This window comes from Dermacentor albipictus, unplaced genomic scaffold, assembly GCF_038994185.2.
Source record: "Dermacentor albipictus isolate Rhodes 1998 colony unplaced genomic scaffold, USDA_Dalb.pri_finalv2 scaffold_20, whole genome shotgun sequence".
NCBI classification, from domain to species: Eukaryota; Metazoa; Arthropoda; class Arachnida; order Ixodida; family Ixodidae; genus Dermacentor; species Dermacentor albipictus.
In genome coordinates, this window is record NW_027225574.1 from 1,533,904 (window position 1) to 1,551,153 (window position 17,250).

General features: G+C 43.2%; 1 protein-coding gene and 1 long non-coding RNA gene across 3 annotated transcripts in view; one reads left to right on the forward strand and one right to left on the reverse strand.

Moving 5' to 3' along the window:
* Nucleotides 1–17,250, reverse strand: part of LOC139052226 (uncharacterized) — a 723,436-nt gene that overhangs the window by 80,179 nt on the left and 626,007 nt on the right. For both annotated transcript variants that reach the window (XR_011509795.1, XM_070529323.1), the window contains exons 12-14: nt 4,359–4,439; nt 2,703–2,783; nt 1,130–1,225 (exon numbers count right to left, since the gene is read on the reverse strand). Coding sequence is in view for 1 of the 2 variants with exons in the window: in XM_070529323.1 (XP_070385424.1) it covers nt 1,130–1,225; nt 2,703–2,783; nt 4,359–4,439 (258 nt within the window). In the remaining variant the exon portion in view is untranslated. The remainder of the gene's footprint in view (nt 1–1,129; nt 1,226–2,702; nt 2,784–4,358; nt 4,440–17,250) is intronic.
* LOC139052230 (uncharacterized) overlaps nt 1–17,250 on the forward strand; it is a 153,905-nt gene that overhangs the window by 72,854 nt on the left and 63,801 nt on the right. The gene's annotated exons all lie outside the window — the stretch shown is intronic.

Genomic DNA, 17,250 nt, shown 5'->3' on the forward strand with positions numbered 1-17,250 from the left:
CAATGCGATGAACAGTACAAGCGAGTCCTTGTTGAGCAAGTACAAAACATTTGTTATTGATTACACTTTTGTGGTACGCACTTCTAAAGACAGGTACGTCGCTCACGACTTACCTTCTATCCTGAAGACTAATCTGACAAAATTTTGGCAAACGATAACACCCGACAGAACGCTGAGCTAGTTGGTAAGAATTCATTATGCAATAAAGGTGAGGCGTGCAGACAGGACACAAGAGAAGAGAAGTGGACAACACGAACGTCGACTACCCGACTGCCGACCCGAACGTCGACATGTACCCGATTGACACATGGAGATGCCATTCCAGAGCTTCCGCAGATGAGTCTTGTGTCTTATTTCTTTTTTCGCCTCAGTGCTCCCTTCAGATGATAGTCGGTGTTCGTGCTGTCCACTTCTTTTCTCTTGTGTCGTGTCTGCACGCCTCACCTTTTTTGCATAATGATAACACTCGATCACAGTTACGATAGACGACAAACAACAACCTCTTTCAGACTGGGAATGTTCATCGCTATTCAATGCATTTTTCTGCTGTTTTGACAAGCGAAGGCCATTCCGATATTCCATTAGTTCCGGATTACGTTTACCTATTCATGGCACCAATAAATATATCAAAAGAAGGCATTGTTAGCCTGATGAACATCTCCCTGTGGTATTGACAATAACAACACCAATCTATGCCATTCAGTGCAGTGCCTACATTCAGTGCAGTGCCTACAGTGCCATTCTGTACCATATCCTTAAGCAGTCCTTATCATCTGGTGCCTTGCCCGTTGACAGGAAGATTGCGAAGGATGCCCCCATTTTTCAAACTAGAGATAGACACATGCCTGAAAACTTTCGCCCAATATCGCTAACATCTGTGTCATGCAAACTATTTCAACACATTAACACTTCGCGCATTTACTCGCGCATAGAAAAAAAATATCGTTTTCTTTCAGAAACAGCATGGCTGCAGGAAAGGTCTATTATGTTAAACACAGTGACTGCAGTCAACCACCGACCTACACCGACCCCCCCCTCCCCCCTCCTTACTCAATGCCCCACAGGGCCTGTAGGGTGTTTTCTAAATAAACAAATTAATTAATAAAGAAGTAAAAACGGTTCAGCTCACGCGTCTTGTTGTTGGCACTTGGGCGGCCGGGGCTTCCGGTTCTTGGGGGCTTTTGGGTGTCTTTGGCCCCTCTTTCGGCGGCTTTCTCAGCGTGTTCTGTACATGAAAAGATACGCGTGTATGTGACCAGACATAAGCTGCCAAATAACAGAATGCGACTTGCGCTCGCGAAAAATACGGCGTCCATACTAAAACTGTTGAACTGAACAAGTGAACCAAGCCATGATTGGGTGGAAATTGTGCCACTGTTCTTGTTATAGCCTTAACTTATTAATTCTCTAATAAATAAGGTCACGCATACGTACAAGTTCCAGCCACTCATACGGCTCACTATTTCCTACGGATCTCCATTTCGTGGCATTAAACGGATACTTGCACATTCACAAAAGACTAATCGAACACGACGCCGTACGTGTGTATTGCAATGTGCTTTATATATTAAGCAAAGGTCCTCGACATCACCTTACCTTTTTCATTATTGGGTGTATATAGATGTCTCTTGTATCGAGCACATCACGCAAAGACAGCATTATTCTAGGACTCATTGCTTCTACCCTAGCTGCCTTGAATCATTTTCATTTTCTGCAATATATTTTTGAATTTTTCTGTAATATTTTGCACCCCAACTGCTTTTTGCACGCATTTCCTAACTCGTTCTAACCGAGTTAGGAAAATGCGTGACAAAGCTTAACCGCAGAAAATCAATCATTCATCAATCAATTGTTCGATGCATAATTCTGTCAATCAATCATTCAATCTAATGATTGATGAATCATTCAGTCAATCAATCAATCCATTGGTCGAATAATCAATCAGTCAAAGCTGTACTGTACAATGTAACGAGCGGATGCGTAGAAGAGTATTTGTAGAAAATATTATCCTTACATGCGTTGCAGTTGAACGCGCAGAGCTGGATAACCTGTCGTTTATGGACGAGTTCACAAAAGTTCCACTAAAGCGCATTTTTGGTAAAACCACTGCTTTCAATTTATCTGCTCTACCTCGTGTCGTATCTCACTAGAATGGTCGTCGCGATGAAATCGTCTCGATAACCGGTCGTGAGATATTTCGTGAACGTCTCTGCACGCTTTTACTTAATCTCCTTCCTCTTATTTGCTGTTATACGTGAGCATCCTGTGCTTTGTTTTTTTTATTACTTCAGCCAGTGTACAGTTGTGTTAGATTTCTTTTTGAGCGACCCGCCGTGGTTGCTTGGTGGCTATGGTGTTGGGCTGATAAGCACGAGGACGCGGGATCGAATCCCGTCCACGGCGGCCGCATTTCGATGGGGGCGAAATGCGAAACAACCCGTTTACTTAGATTTAGGTGCACGCAAAAGAACCCCAAGTGGTCGAAATTTCCGGAGTTCCCCACTACGGCGTGCATCATAACCAGAAAGTGGTTTTGGCACGTAAAACCCTATAATAATAAAACAAAAATTAGCTGTTTCAATTGTACTGAACCGCTCATTAACACATTGCCCCCCCCCCTTACTCATTGCCCCACAGGGCCTGTAGGGTGTTTTCTAAATAAATAAATGAATTGATAAACAAGTAAAAACTGTTCAGCTCACGCGTGTTTTCGGCCCTTGGGCGGGGGTTGGCTCTCGTTTCTGGCTCCATGTGCTTTGAACGCTGTCTTTTGGCGTCTTCTTCTGCACATGAAAATATACGCGTGTATGTGACCAGACATAAGCTGCCAAATAACAAAATGCGACTTGCGCTCGCGAAAAATGCGGCGTCCACACTAAAACTGTTAAACTGAGTACGTGAACCAAGCCATGATTGCCTGGAAATTGTGCCACTGTTCTTGTTATAGCCTTAACTTATTAATTTTCTAATAAATAAGGTCACGCATACGTACAAGTTCCAGCCACTCTTACGGCTCACTATTTCCTACGTATCTCCATTTAGTGGCATTAAAAGGATACTTACACATTCACAAAAGACTAATCGAACACGACAGCACGACGCCGTACGTGTGTATTGCAATGTCCTTTATATATTAAGCAAAGGTCCTCGACATCAGCTTACCTTTTTCATTATTGGGTGTATATAGATGTCTCTTGTATCGAGCACATCACGCAAAGACAGCATTATTCTAGGACTCATTGCTTCTACCCTAGCTGCCTTGAATCATTTTCATTTTCTGCAATATATTTTTGAATTTTTCTGTAATATTTTGCACCCCAACTGCTTTTTGCACGCATTTCCTAACTCGTTCTAACCGAGTTAAGAAAATGCGTGCCAAAGCTTAACCACAGAAAATCAATCATTCATCAATCAATTGTTCGATGCATAACTCTGTCAATCACTCACTCAATCAATCAATCAATCAATCAATCAATCAATCAATCAATCAATCAATCAATCAATCAATCAATCAATCAATCAATCAATTAATCAATCAGTCCAATGACTGATGAATCATTCAGTCAATCAATCAACCCATTGGTCGAATAATCAATCAGTCAAAGCTGTACTGTACAATGTAACGAGCGCATGCGTAGAAGAGTATTTGTAAAAAATATTATCCTCACATGCGTTGCAGTTGAACGCGCAGAGCTGGATAACCTGTCGTTTATGGACGAGTTCACAAAAGTTCCACTAAAGCGCATTTTTGGTAAAACCACTGCTTTCAATTTATCTGCTCTACCTCGTGTCGTATCTCACTAGAATGGTCGTCGCGATGAAATCGTCTCGATAACCGGTCGTGAGATATTTCGTGAACGTCTCTGCACGCTTTTACTTAATCTCCTTCCTCTTATTTGCTGTTATACGTGAGCATCCTGTGCTTTGTTTTTTTTATTACTTCAGCCAGTGTACAGTTGTGTTAGATTTCTTTTTGAGCGACCCGCCGTGGTTGCTTGGTGGCTATGGTGTTGGGCTGATAAGCACGAGGACGCGGGATCGAATCCCGTCCACGGCGGCCGCATTTCGATGGGGGCGAAATGCGAAACAACCCGTTTACTTAGATTTAGGTGCACGCAAAAGAACCCCAAGTGGTCGAAATTTCCGGAGTTCCCCACTACGGCGTGCATCATAACCAGAAAGTGGTTTTGGCACGTAAAACCCTATAATAATAAAACAAAAATTAGCTGTTTCAATTGTACTGAACCGTTCATTAACACATTGCCCCCCCCCCCCTTACTCATTGCCCCACAGGGCCTGTAGGGTGTTTTCTAAATAAATAAATGAATTAATAAACAAGTAAAAACTGTTCAGCTCACGCGTGTTTTCGGCCCTTGGGCGGGGGTTGGCTCTCGTTTCTGGCTCCATGTGCTTTGAACGCTGTCTTTTGGCGTCTTCTTCTGCACATGAAAACATACGCGTGTATGTGACCAGACATAAGCTGCCAAATAACAAAATGCGACTTGCGCTCGCGAAAAATGCGGCGTCCACACTAAAACTGTTAAACTGAGTACGTGAACCAAGCCATGATTGCCTGGAAATTGTGCCACTGTTCTTGTTATAGCCTTAACTTATTAATTTTCTAATAAATAAGGTCACGCATACGTACAAGTTCCAGCCACTCTTACGGCTCACTATTTCCTACGTATCTCCATTTAGTGGCATTAAAAGGATACTTACACATTCACAAAAGACTAATCGAACACGACAGCACGACGCCGTACGTGTGTATTGCCATGTCCTTTATATATTAAGCAAAGGTCCTCGACATCAGCTTACCTTTTTCATTATTGGGTGTATATAGATGTCTCTTGTATCGAGCACATCACGCAAAGACAGCATTATTCTAGGACTCATTGCTTCTACCCTAGCTGCTTTGAATCATTTTCATTTTCTGCAATATATTTTTGAATTTTTCTGTAATATTTTGCACCCCAACTGCTTTTTGCACGCATTTCCTAACTCGTTCTAACCGAGTTAAGAAAATGCGTGCCAAAGCTTAACCGCAGAAAATCAATCATTCATCAATCAATTGTTCGATGCATAACTCTGTCAATCAATCAATCAATCAATCAATCAATCAATCAATCAATCAATCAATCAATCAATCAATCAATCAATCAATCATTCATCAATCAATTAATTAATCAATCAATCAATCAATTAATGCGTTGCAGTTGAACGCGCAGAGCTGGATAACCTGTCGTTTATGGACGAGTTCACAAAAGTTCCACTCAAGCAATTTCACAGTGCTCACTCGCTACTTTTTTTTCTATTTTGCGAGTGTATGTGTGTACGTTTCTTTTGTTCCTTCTTATCTATTAACGTCTATTAACGAGCTTTTACTGTATATATACAGTAAAAGCTCGTTAATTCGAATCGCAAGGGGAAGCCGCTTCAGTTCGAATTAACGAAAGTTCGAACTAACGAAAGTGGAGGAGGGCAACAGTACACTGCGATTTGGGAGCAGTAGGGCATGTCAGAAATTTGGCGTGTCAGAAGGTGATGGCGTGTGCCGCGGGCACACGCCATCTTCAAGTCGAAGCTCTGGGTCCGACTGTGCCACACCACCGATGTCCACCGAAACGAACGTTAGCCGAGGCTTAACACCATCGCAATGAATCGCGACGGCCGATACCTCCTAAGCTGAAAACAGAGGTGCACAACCGATGAAGACTGCCGAGACAAAGACGCCGAACATGTGAAGGTGGCGAAGGCCCTGATTCGTTGGTTCTTGATTGCAAGCGCAGCTGCGACGTACTTGATTCGCTGTGTTTTGGAGCTTGCCGTGCCATCTCCGCACAACATTAGCAGCTGTACAAGATTTGCAAAGCCTCCGAGATTCGCAACGGGCAAGAAGTCTCCGAGGTTACGTAGAACGGAGAGGCGGCAGCCGCCGCTGCCTTCTGGCTGACCCCGCGTCGGTTAGATTTTTGTCCGATTTTGCATTCTCTCGCCGTTCTCTCCGTTTCGGAGGCAATACAGCCTTGTGTGTAGGCAGTAGGCGCGTTTCTCTGGCCGTGTGCCAGGCGAGCGTAGTTCGAATTATCCGTGAGGGAACCTTCTCGCGTTCGAATTAACGGACTTTTTTATACATAGACTTCTATGGAGCTTGGCCGGACCAAATCGTACAGTTCGAATTATCCATAAATTCGAATTATTGAAGTTCGAATTAACGAGCTTTCACTGTATATACATAGCAAAACGTAGGAAAACATAACACCTCGTTAATGACGTTTCGGCCGCATAACCACCCTTCGTTCGAGTAAACTTTCTCCCGCGCACTCTGTCGCCCTTTACACGCCCCGATCAGCGGCCAGGATGGTCGCTTTTCACGTGGGGAGCGATGATGGGACGCGAGCTGCCCACTACAAGAACCGATCGCCAGGAGTCAACTGCCCACTACAGGCACCGATCGCCAGAGAGAATACGACGAAGGGCGCAGTTGTGTGCTGGTTTTTTTGATTGTCGGCCATCATTAAAGAAAGCTGTCATGCTTCGGCGAGCCCGTCTTAGTTATCTTCATGGCAATATGTGTGATGTGTAAAGGGGCGACGAAAGGGATCATGAGTTAGGACACAAAACGGCTAAAAAGGAATGTTTGCCAGCACTTACATTGACTACACAAGTTACGTACCGCTTTAAATTTATGAATTCGATACCATTCTCGAAGCTCTCGATCGTGGTGGGAATGAAATCCGATTTAGATATTGTTGCGGTGGTTTTATCAATAGCGCGGGCCAGAGCACTCACGTATTCCCGTGCTGCAAATATGACGAATTTCAGTTGACTAAGGATTTGGACAACTGTTCACGCTACATGCGTGTACATTAATATTTCCGCGATTTTCCGTCCACTTCTCACACGCCACCAGCTATGTGTTTAATCAACCGTTGAACCACTCCGGCCCAGCGTGATAAATACCTGGACATGTATATTGCCACCATTCAACGTGGCGTCTTTAAAGCTTACAAAAAGCAAAACTCATTTCAATCATATCTTTCATTTGAAGAAAGAAAAGCTACCACGTCATTGTCTAAATGCAGTGATATCATGATAAAGCCAGCAGGCAAAGGTAAATACACAAATCAGGCAAATATACAAAGAAAGCTGTCCCGGACTCTCTATTGTTTCGGGCATTGGCACTATAACGAATCAACTTTCGCGTTGAGCTGATGTAATAATCAGCAGCTTTCCATGTACTGTCTCATCCTATTTTAAACATACAAAGAATATTTTGCTGAACACCGAAGACCTCCCGATATTAACTGCACATGACATTGGATGCTTTTTCCTTTAACAGGGTGATCATGTTTAAGTTTTATAGAATCTTGAAAATCGCCTTTGGCATATAGCTGAATTCGCCTCCTTGTGCTGGTATATTTGAGGAGGCGGACCATACTAGCATGAGAAATTGAAACACGAATTGAACTAATTAACTCATTATTTAAATGCTTTAGGGTATATGTTGCAATTTGCGGATTGTAGCCGGTGAGCTTTCAACTCGTATCCACTTGAAATGAATTTTCAGGATGACACTAGTTTCAATATCTCTCTCATAGTGTGGAACGAAATGCATGGGAGTTCCAGTTACCTTTTTGCTAGAATGCATAAAACTGCATTTTATTAAAAAAGTAGGCGAGACAACAGTGTATTTTTCGCGGTATAAGTTTAATGGCGTAAATTTCCAAACAGGAGTATTTCTGGAAACTAATTCCAAGTGAATGCGCCTTAAAAACTCACGGGCTACAATTCAGCTCCCCTTACTCAATGCCTTACTTTCAGGCCTGTAACCTATTTTTAAATAAATAAATAAATGAATTGCTGTATGTGCCGTAATATAATTAATTCGAAATATATTCAATTGATTTTTGTTAATTAGTGGAATATATGCCGTAATTTCACGTTAAACTAATGTCCGCCTTTTCAGAGAAAACGTAACTGATCTAAAGCATGTTAGCACTGGTTCCGAATGTTTGCTCAATCGTTCAAATAACTCGCAGTTTAGACCGAAAGGCCTAGTATCGAGTGCGACAGTGAATTAGTAGCGAACTATACGAAATAAGGATAGTACTTTATCGACCGTGTTAACTTGCATACACTTGTTGACCAAATAAACTAACAAGCACGGTATCACGCGCGCACAGGTAAAGAACATATCTCACTCGATGACTGCGAACACTCGCTGTCAAAACGATGGAGTGAGGAAGCGCAGTGACAGCAGCCGGCGTATTAACCTTCGTGCGGCTGGTCACTTAAACGCGTACCTCGACAGCACAGTATATATATATATATATATATGCGTCAGGCAGGGAGATACGATCTCTCTAATGCTATTCACAGCGTGGTTACAGGAGGTGTCCAGAGACCTGGATTGGGAAGAATTCGGGATAAAAGTTAATGGAGAATACCTTAGTAACTTGCGATTCGCTCATAATATTGCCTTGCTTAGTAACTCAGCGGATCAATTGCAATGCATGCTCACTGACCTGGAGAGGCAAAGCAGAAGAGTGGGCCTAAAAATTAATCTGCAGAAAACGAAAGTAATGTTTAATAGTCTCGGAAGAGAACAGCAGTTTACGATAGGTAGCGAGGCACTGGAAGTGGTAAGGAAATACATCTATTTAGGGCAGGTAGTGACCGCGGAACCGAATCATGAGACTGAAATAATCAGAAGAATAAGAATGGGCTGGGGTGCGTTTGGCAGGCATTCTCAGATCATGAACAGTAGGTTGCCATTATCCCTCAAGAAAAAAGTGTATAATAGCTGTGTCTTACCAGTACTCACCTACGGGGCAGAAACCCGAGGCTTACGAAAAGCGTTCTGCTGAAATTGAGGACGACGCAACGAGCTATGGAAAGAATAATAGGTGTAACGTTAAGGGATAAGAAAAGAGCAGATTGGGTGAGGGAACAAACCCGAGTGAATGACATCTTAGTTGAAATAAAGAAAAGAAGTGGGCATGGGCAGGACATGTAATGAGGTTGGAAGATAACCGATGGTCATTAAGGGTTACGGACTGGATTCCAAGGGAAGGGAAGCGTAGCAGAGGGCAGCAGAAAGTTAGGTGGGCGGATGAGATTAAGAAGTTTGCAGGGACGACATGGCCACAATTAGTACATGACGGGGTTGTTGGAGAAGTATGGGAGAGGCCTTTGCCCTGCAGTGGGCGTAACCATGCTGATTATTTATATATATATATATATATATATATATATATATATATATATATATATGTGTGTGTGTGTGTGTATATATATATATATATATATATATATATATATATATATATATATATATATATATATATATATATATATATATATATATATATATATATACGAAGCTAGCAGCAATCGGCGCACTGTTTCCACAGCGCAGTGGCTTTCAAGGTAGCTAGCCCGCGCTGTCGCGCCGTATAGGCAGCAATCGCCGGAGTTGAACCCCTCCCCTCCTCCTCCTCATAGAACGCCCCCTTTCCTCCCTTCCGCCTGGTTCCTCGCACGCAACTGAAGAGTGCGCATTTCTTCCCCGCTTTAATCTCTTTCGCGCGTGAGATTCAGCCGCGGTCATCGGCTGACCCTCGCACGCCTTCACTCGTAAATGCAGCATATGGCGCGCGGTGATGACCTTGTCGTGCTTGTACTTTAAACGGAACATGACGGCGACGGCATAAATGCGCCGGGAGTGTCGATATACTTGCCATCGCAATATAACCTTTCAGCACAGTAGCACAGACCGATCACCCTGATGTAACCTTTCCATAACCACCTCCATTAGTCTTCCAACGGTCCGTTAACCTGCATGACATCTTAAATTTTATTTATTTATTTTTGATCAGTATTGTAGTTCTTCTGCAGACCCATACATGGAGCGGCCTTACATCATCATAGACATGTAATAAGATACAATGAGTTCCCAAAAAGACAACAGGAAAACATGAGGTAGATCCGAACACTTTTCAACAACAAGTGCATCAATATTATATCACCTACATGGTTACACTTCGCGCACGCAAGAAGAGAAAATCTAGCATTATAGATTGTATGCTATACATGAGAATAGAAGTGTACAGGCGAAAACAATGCAACACTACAAGATACTTTCCGCAGTTTTACAGCAAGAAAAGTTGTTATACAGGGTCCATTAGCTGCTCCACTGGTGAACAAAACTCATCTAAATTGGGATTATTTACAACTTCGCTTGGTAGCGCATTCCAAGCGTTCACGGCGCGAGTGAAATAGGAAAACTTAAACGTATTGCAATGCGTACTAAATGGCCGGATGCGATTATCGTGGTTTGTCCTGCTAGACCGATGGCCAGGCGGATGAATATAGTGGTCTTTTTAGATTTTGATGTCTCTCTAAAGGAGGAGATAAAAAAACTTCAAAGATGCAACATGCTACTGGCACGAAAGAGTTGCCAAATGCGCTTGATTGCGCACGTCCGTTGCACTGTCGTGCCGAGAATGCTTTAAATAGATAAACTAAAGAACCCTATTCTGTAATCTTTCAAGTTTATCGCGATGCTACTTTTGATGAGGGTCCCACACTCTGCTTCAGTATTCCAAAATAGGTTTAAATAGTTTTAGGTTTAAACTGTTTTATAGGCAGTTAATATTCCGGCCTGAGGTGCTTTACTTTGTCTTCTGCGTAGAATCCCTAGTTGCTTGAATGCCTTCGCGCATGTATCGGTAATTTACTTATACCATTTTAAGTCTTGTGAGAATGTGACACCCAAGTATTTTACTTCACGGACTTGTGTAATATTCAAGCCTTTAAGAGTGTACATAAATGATAAAGGTCGTTATTTCTTGGTTAGCCTTATGAACGTTGTTTTAGATACATTTATTTCCACCACCCCCCGTATTGCGCCATTGGGCAATGTTTTGTAAAGAAGGATTAGGGTTTAGTTGGTCGTCATTACTGCGATTTGCAGTATAAATGACACAATTATCAGCGAAAGGTCTCAATGTTACACCTGGTTCTGCACAAGCAATGTCGTTAACGTCTATAAGAATCAATGTTGGCCCTAAAACAGACCCTTGGGGTACACCGGACAAAATGTTTAGGAAGTCAGAATATACATTGTTTAAACTTACATACTGGGTACGATTTGTAAGGTAAGCCGAAATCCATCCTATTACTTTGCTATTAGTGTCAATAGATTCAAGTTTGGCTATTGATTTAGAATGATGTACTCGATCGAAAGCTTTCGCAAACTCCATGACTATTGCGTTAGCTTGAGGTTTAGAATCAATTATGCCAGAAAAGTGATGAGTTATTTCCGCAAGTAGCGTTACCATGGACAGCACTCTGCGGAAGCCGTGCTGTTTAGGGTACAGTATCTCGTTAGACTCTAGGTAGTCCATGATGGCTTTGTTGAGGATATGCTCCATCAATTTGCAAACAACAAGTAGTTAGTTATTTGGGTTGATACGTTACCACAGAAAGTTTGTTACCACTTTTATGAATTCGGATTGTTCTAGCGCGGAACCAGCCTGTCGGAACTGCACCATTCTTCAGTGAAAGCATAATTATTTTATACAAGAAGGGGGTCATGATGTTGTTCTGCATAACGGTTAAGAAACGCATTTTGGGATTTTATCTGGGCCCGCGGATTTTGTAACATCTAGTTGTAAAAGCAGGTTCAAGATAGCTCCTTTGGTTATCTCGATTTCCAGCATAGCCGAGTCACGTTGAACAAGTGGTACTTGGATTGGGCATGCTTGGGTAAATACAGATTGGAAAAAGTAATTGAATGAGTTAACTATTGCGTGCGTACATTCAGTCACGATGCTGTTGATTTCCATCTTACGAATTGGACTGTCCGGCTTAACGAAGTAACGCCAAATTTTTTTTCGGTTGCTTTGTCATGAAATCTGTTAAAATGTGTGAAAAAACTTGCTTGCAGCAACAAGCTTTTAAATTCGTGGTAATATTTATTTATACTGTTGGATCGCATTTACGCTTCCGGATTCTATTCAGCTTCCGTTTCATACGAATAATTTCTCGCGTTATCCAAGGATTTCTTCGCCTTGTCCGCTTACGTTTCGTAGGAATATAAGCTTTTTCACAGTGAAAAATCACCGCTTTAAATTTTAGCCAGAAGTTCTCGACATCATCGGAAGGCTCGGCGTAAAAATCGTCTAAATTCATTTTTAGGTAATCAATAATGCTTTCATCGTTTGCTCTGCAATAATTTTTAATAAGTATATGTAATTTTCAGTGTTACTTTTTGCGAGGCTAAGATTAAGAAAATGAATGAGAGTCTATTTAAGGTCACATATTCCATCTTCCTTCTTAAAGTCAGTATCTAGTGTGCCGGAAATGAAAGCAAGGTCTAAAATATTAGAAACAACCCCATGGACACGTGTCGCTTGCGTTACACGTTGAGATAAAGAAAAACTTTGCATGGTATCAAAAAGTCGTTCGCAGCTGTTTACTTCACTATTGCTGACGGTAAGGTTATCCCAGTCAATTCCTGTCAAGTTGAAGTCGCCAACAAGTACTAGCATTGTCCGATCATGCATTTTCTCGAGGAAGTAGTTGTGCAATTCAGTAAGGTAAGTTTCAGGTGCCCGAGGTCGTCTGTATACTCCACCTATTAGTAGAGGTGTGGTTTGAAATGTGACAGTGCACCAGAGACTCTCGTTTTCTCGTGTGCCTTGTTCCTCTTGGAACGTTAGACCATTTTTTATAGATATGGCCACTCCGCCTCCCCGGCTATCACGATGTTTGCGGATTAGGCTATAATCTTCTGGAATTATTTCTGAATCGTGGATACAGGGAAGAAACCGCGTCTCGGTAATCACTAAAATATCAGGCTCGTAAGCCAATAAAATCTCCTATAGTTTACCTGTTTTGTTCACTATTATTCGAGCATTGAAACACAGCAAAGAAAATGAGGGTATACTTTTTTGGCATCATGCATTTGAACTATTACCCTCACGACCAGTCATCTCAGAACGCGCTTGTTTAAGAGGTATCCTCTTTTCCACGTGTTTATCCCATGCGTGTCGCGTGTCATTTATTTTCAGCTTATCGAAAAGAAGGACATTATCCCATGCGTGTCGCGTGTCATTTATTTTCAGCTTATCGAAAAGAAGGACAACCCTATCACCGCATGCTCGGTTGGTTTTGAGGACTCCCATAACTTGCTGCGCGTTTCACGAACTGCAAATCGAAAATCCTCCGACACCGATATGTCTGTGCCTTTGAGCTTCGTACAGTTGCGCAGAACTGTCATTTTTTCGGCAAAATCAAAAAACCGCAGCATGGCGGGTCGATGTCGATCAGCTAATCTTTTGCCAACGCGATGGACGTGCTCCACAGCCTTTACGTTTACTTTCAGCAAATGATTGAAGCTTTCGTACTTGATATATTTCTTCAAAGATGCGGGGCAGTGATACATGGGACAGTGATCATATGCCAATAATGATTGGTTTGCACAGAACGTGCATAAAAAAAACTCGACGACGAGTAACAGTCACGCATTGGGATAAGTTTCGGGAATCATCGATTGATAAAGTACCCTCAGAGCCCTCAGAAATTCTTCCCGCTTTGAAAGAACTGCTACGGAGGGACACCACTGTAACCACAGTTGACGAGGAACAACCTCAACCGGACCTCACCCTTTTGCAACTTTGGGCAAAGCGCCGTCAGGCAGAATTGTTTGCGTCGAGCAATCCCGATGCACCAGGTAGCCGTGCACGTGCTAACCATATTGCGGCGAAGGCGCGTCAGCACGAAAAGCAACTTTCTCGATGACGATGGTATGAGTGGTGCGAGAATCTTGGATCGGGCATTGGAAACAGCACTTTGGCGTACGTTCCGGTCAATGGAACGCGGTCATAAGCAACCTGACCCTGCAGCGAGCGTTAGGTTAGCGATGCAGCGTTCACAGCATCAATTTGCAGAACACGCTGCTAGAGCGTTTTTCCCGAAATATGATCAAGCGTCACCTATAAACTGCCCCGAAATTGATGAGTCTGACACAACCTCCAAATCCGATATATCCAGCCCTTTCAGCATGGCCGAACTAATAGCGGCGATTGAAACTTCGAAGGAACGAACAACACCTGGTCCCGATGGTATTCCTCATGAGGTTTTCAAGAACATGGAAGGAGCAGCTCTCGACGCACTTCTTCAGGCTAATAATAAAGTATGGGAGACTGGAAACGTTCCACCTGATTGGAAGCATTCAATTGTTGTCGCGATTCCGAAACCAGGAAAGTCACCAAATAGCCTGCAGTCTTTACGCCCAATTTCACTAACCTCCACTGTCTGCAAACTCGCTGAAAAGATGCTGGCCACACGAGTTTCCTGGTGGTTTGAACGCCACGATAAATATCATCCTGCTCAAATTGGATTCCGTTCTTACTTGGGAACTGAAGACGGACTTTCTATGTTATCAGACGATGTTTTACAGGTTTCTCCACACAGTCACGCTGTGCGCACGGTAGTAGCAACAGACATAACGAAAGCTTATGACAATATAGGCCATGAAATCATTATAGCCAACCTCATCGACCTGGGACTTCCACCGCGGGTGATAAGATTCATCTACACATTCCTTCAGAATCGCACATTTGCGTTTAGAGTAGATGGAAGGCAAGGATACTTCACATCGAACAGAGAAGTCCCACAAGGTTCGGTTCTGGCTCCTCTTCTCTTCAACGTTGCTCTAATACCTCTAGCCTGGCAACTACATCGGATTCCAGATGTGAGGTTCTTAATCTATGCGGCTGACGTCACTTTGTGGTCCGTGCATAAAGATATATCTAGACAAACTCAACAGCTTCAAGAATCCCTTGATGTGCTGAACTACGCTCGGAAAGCAGGATTGGACATTTCCACCCAAAAATCAAGCTATGTTGTGGTGGCCAACAAGAAAGGACGCACAAGAATCACGCAGCACCCCTTTACATTTAGACTCGGCGCAGTGACAATCCCTGAGGCTTCTGAGGTCCGCATACTGGGTCTCGATATTCACCAATCCGGCAGTGGTGCACACTGGCTCCGTAAAACCAGACAGAGTTCGACAAAAACACTTCACCTTATTCGTCGCATTGCAGCAAAAGCAGCTGGAGCTCGTACTGACGTAGCTCGACGGTTGGTGCGTGCAGTCTTGCAGCCAAGAATTTTATATCAAGCACAATTTCAACGGCTGACTTTGGCACAGCAGGCACAGTTGGAGACGATTAATCGCGCTGCTATGCGCACAATCACAGCACTGCCCCGCATCGCTCCGATACCAACCTTACAGGAACTTGCCCAGCTCAACACAATTGCAGAGCTAATTGTGCAACGTGAAAAAGCACGTGAAAATAAAAAGCAACTTATTCCGGCTGTCGCTGCGTTGCATGCTCATTTTCACCGCGGCTCTCGGATTGACAATCATCCCTATCCAATGCCTCCCTGGGAATTCACCAGCATCACAACTAATAAGTAGGGGTGTGCGAATATTCGAAATTTCGAATAGGAATCGAACATTTTCCTTATTCGAAGGGTATTCGATTCGAGAAATGCATATTCGTAAATTCACGAATATTCGAGGACGGCCGAATAACAGTGGAAACGGCGAGTATTCGGATAGACTGCGAATAAGTGAGCAATTAACCAATTGTATGCTTGCTCCGCATTCTCCTAAGAACATGTTTATTAACTGAGAACTACGCATGATCCGCTCGTTATATGTATGCTCTGTTTCAGTCTATCTTCTTCAGGCCCTTCAGACATGATCAGTTTCGGTTTCTTTTTCACCAAGCTTTATAATTCTAATTATTTTTGGAATGCTCCATTGCCTTGAAGGTTGCAAAGGCAACTCGGGGTTTGCTAACAATGCTGCAAAATGTATCCAGACTCTTTGTGCGGAGTGCGAATTTGATGAAGAGGCGAGCCTAGGGATGTTTCTTCATCGGCGCTTTAAGGTCACAGTTCTTCAGGCATCTGGTCAGATGATCTGGCTGAAAGACCTTGTGACAAGGGAGCTCCAGGCAGCTGTCGTGGAACACCGTGGGGACACTGCCGTGCCAGCGTCGACTTCGTGTCCACTGGTGGCATCGAGTGTATGGAATGCTTTTGACGATCTAGTGATGAACAAAGAGAAGACACATTTGGCATCTGCCCCTGAGAGGGAAGTTACAGACTACGCGGAAAAGCATTTTTTGGAAAGGGGCATGAATCCTTGTGAGTAGTGGCAGTCCATTGGCCGCTTCAGGTACCCGCTTTTAAGTGCACTCGCCCAGAAGTACTTGGCGATCCCTGCCACCTCAGTTCCTAGTGAAAGAGTCTTTTCTACCGGTAGACATGTGACAGTGCATAGAGAGCGTTTACTTTCTGACCATATTCAGCAGTTAATTTTCCTTCACGACAATCTGTAACAAGCGTTTTACCTGACTGAGAGCCTTACCTGAGTCCATTATCTATGAGTACCTCTTTAATCTGAAGCAACCTTGTAAAATGCAACATTATTTTTAAAAGGGTAATAAAGCTATTGTTACCTCTCTTGCAATTCTTTAATACTACACATGTATTCGATATTCGATTCGATATTCGAAGGGAGTTTTTCGCCTTATTCGTATTCGATTTGTATTCGAAAATTTCAATATTCGCACACCCCTACTAATAAGCCAACGAAGTTACGACGCAGCGATACAACAGGTACTATTGACGAACAAAACATCGTCGATGCATCATGCGTTAACACCTACAAAGTCTATACGGATGCTGCCATTCTCCCAGACGGCGGAAGGACATCATTCCTGAGTACTACGCATAATTTCATCAGCGGCCACCAGCGCTATTTATCTACACAAGCCAGCGCTCTAGTAATGGAACTTCAAGCCATCCACGACGCTGTGCAAGATGCGATATCTAGGCATCTGTCTCAGATGCCTACCATCAAGCAACTAGATATCTTCACGGATTCTTTAGCGGCTATTCAGGAACTCAAGAAGGTTGATAAGGCGATGGAAATCTGCGAGAGAATACACACTATGAATAGTAAGACAGCTACTTGCGTCAAGGTACACTGGATTCAAGGCCATTCAGCGAACCCTCACAACATTGCTGCTGACCAGCAGGCACACTGCCCTCCTAATCCTGATCCTCCACCTATTCCCCTCCCACCCCAACCCCGTAACTCGCTGCGAGCCCGTAAAAATGTTCTCCGGCAGGACACACGCGCTCTTATCCCACCATGTGTCT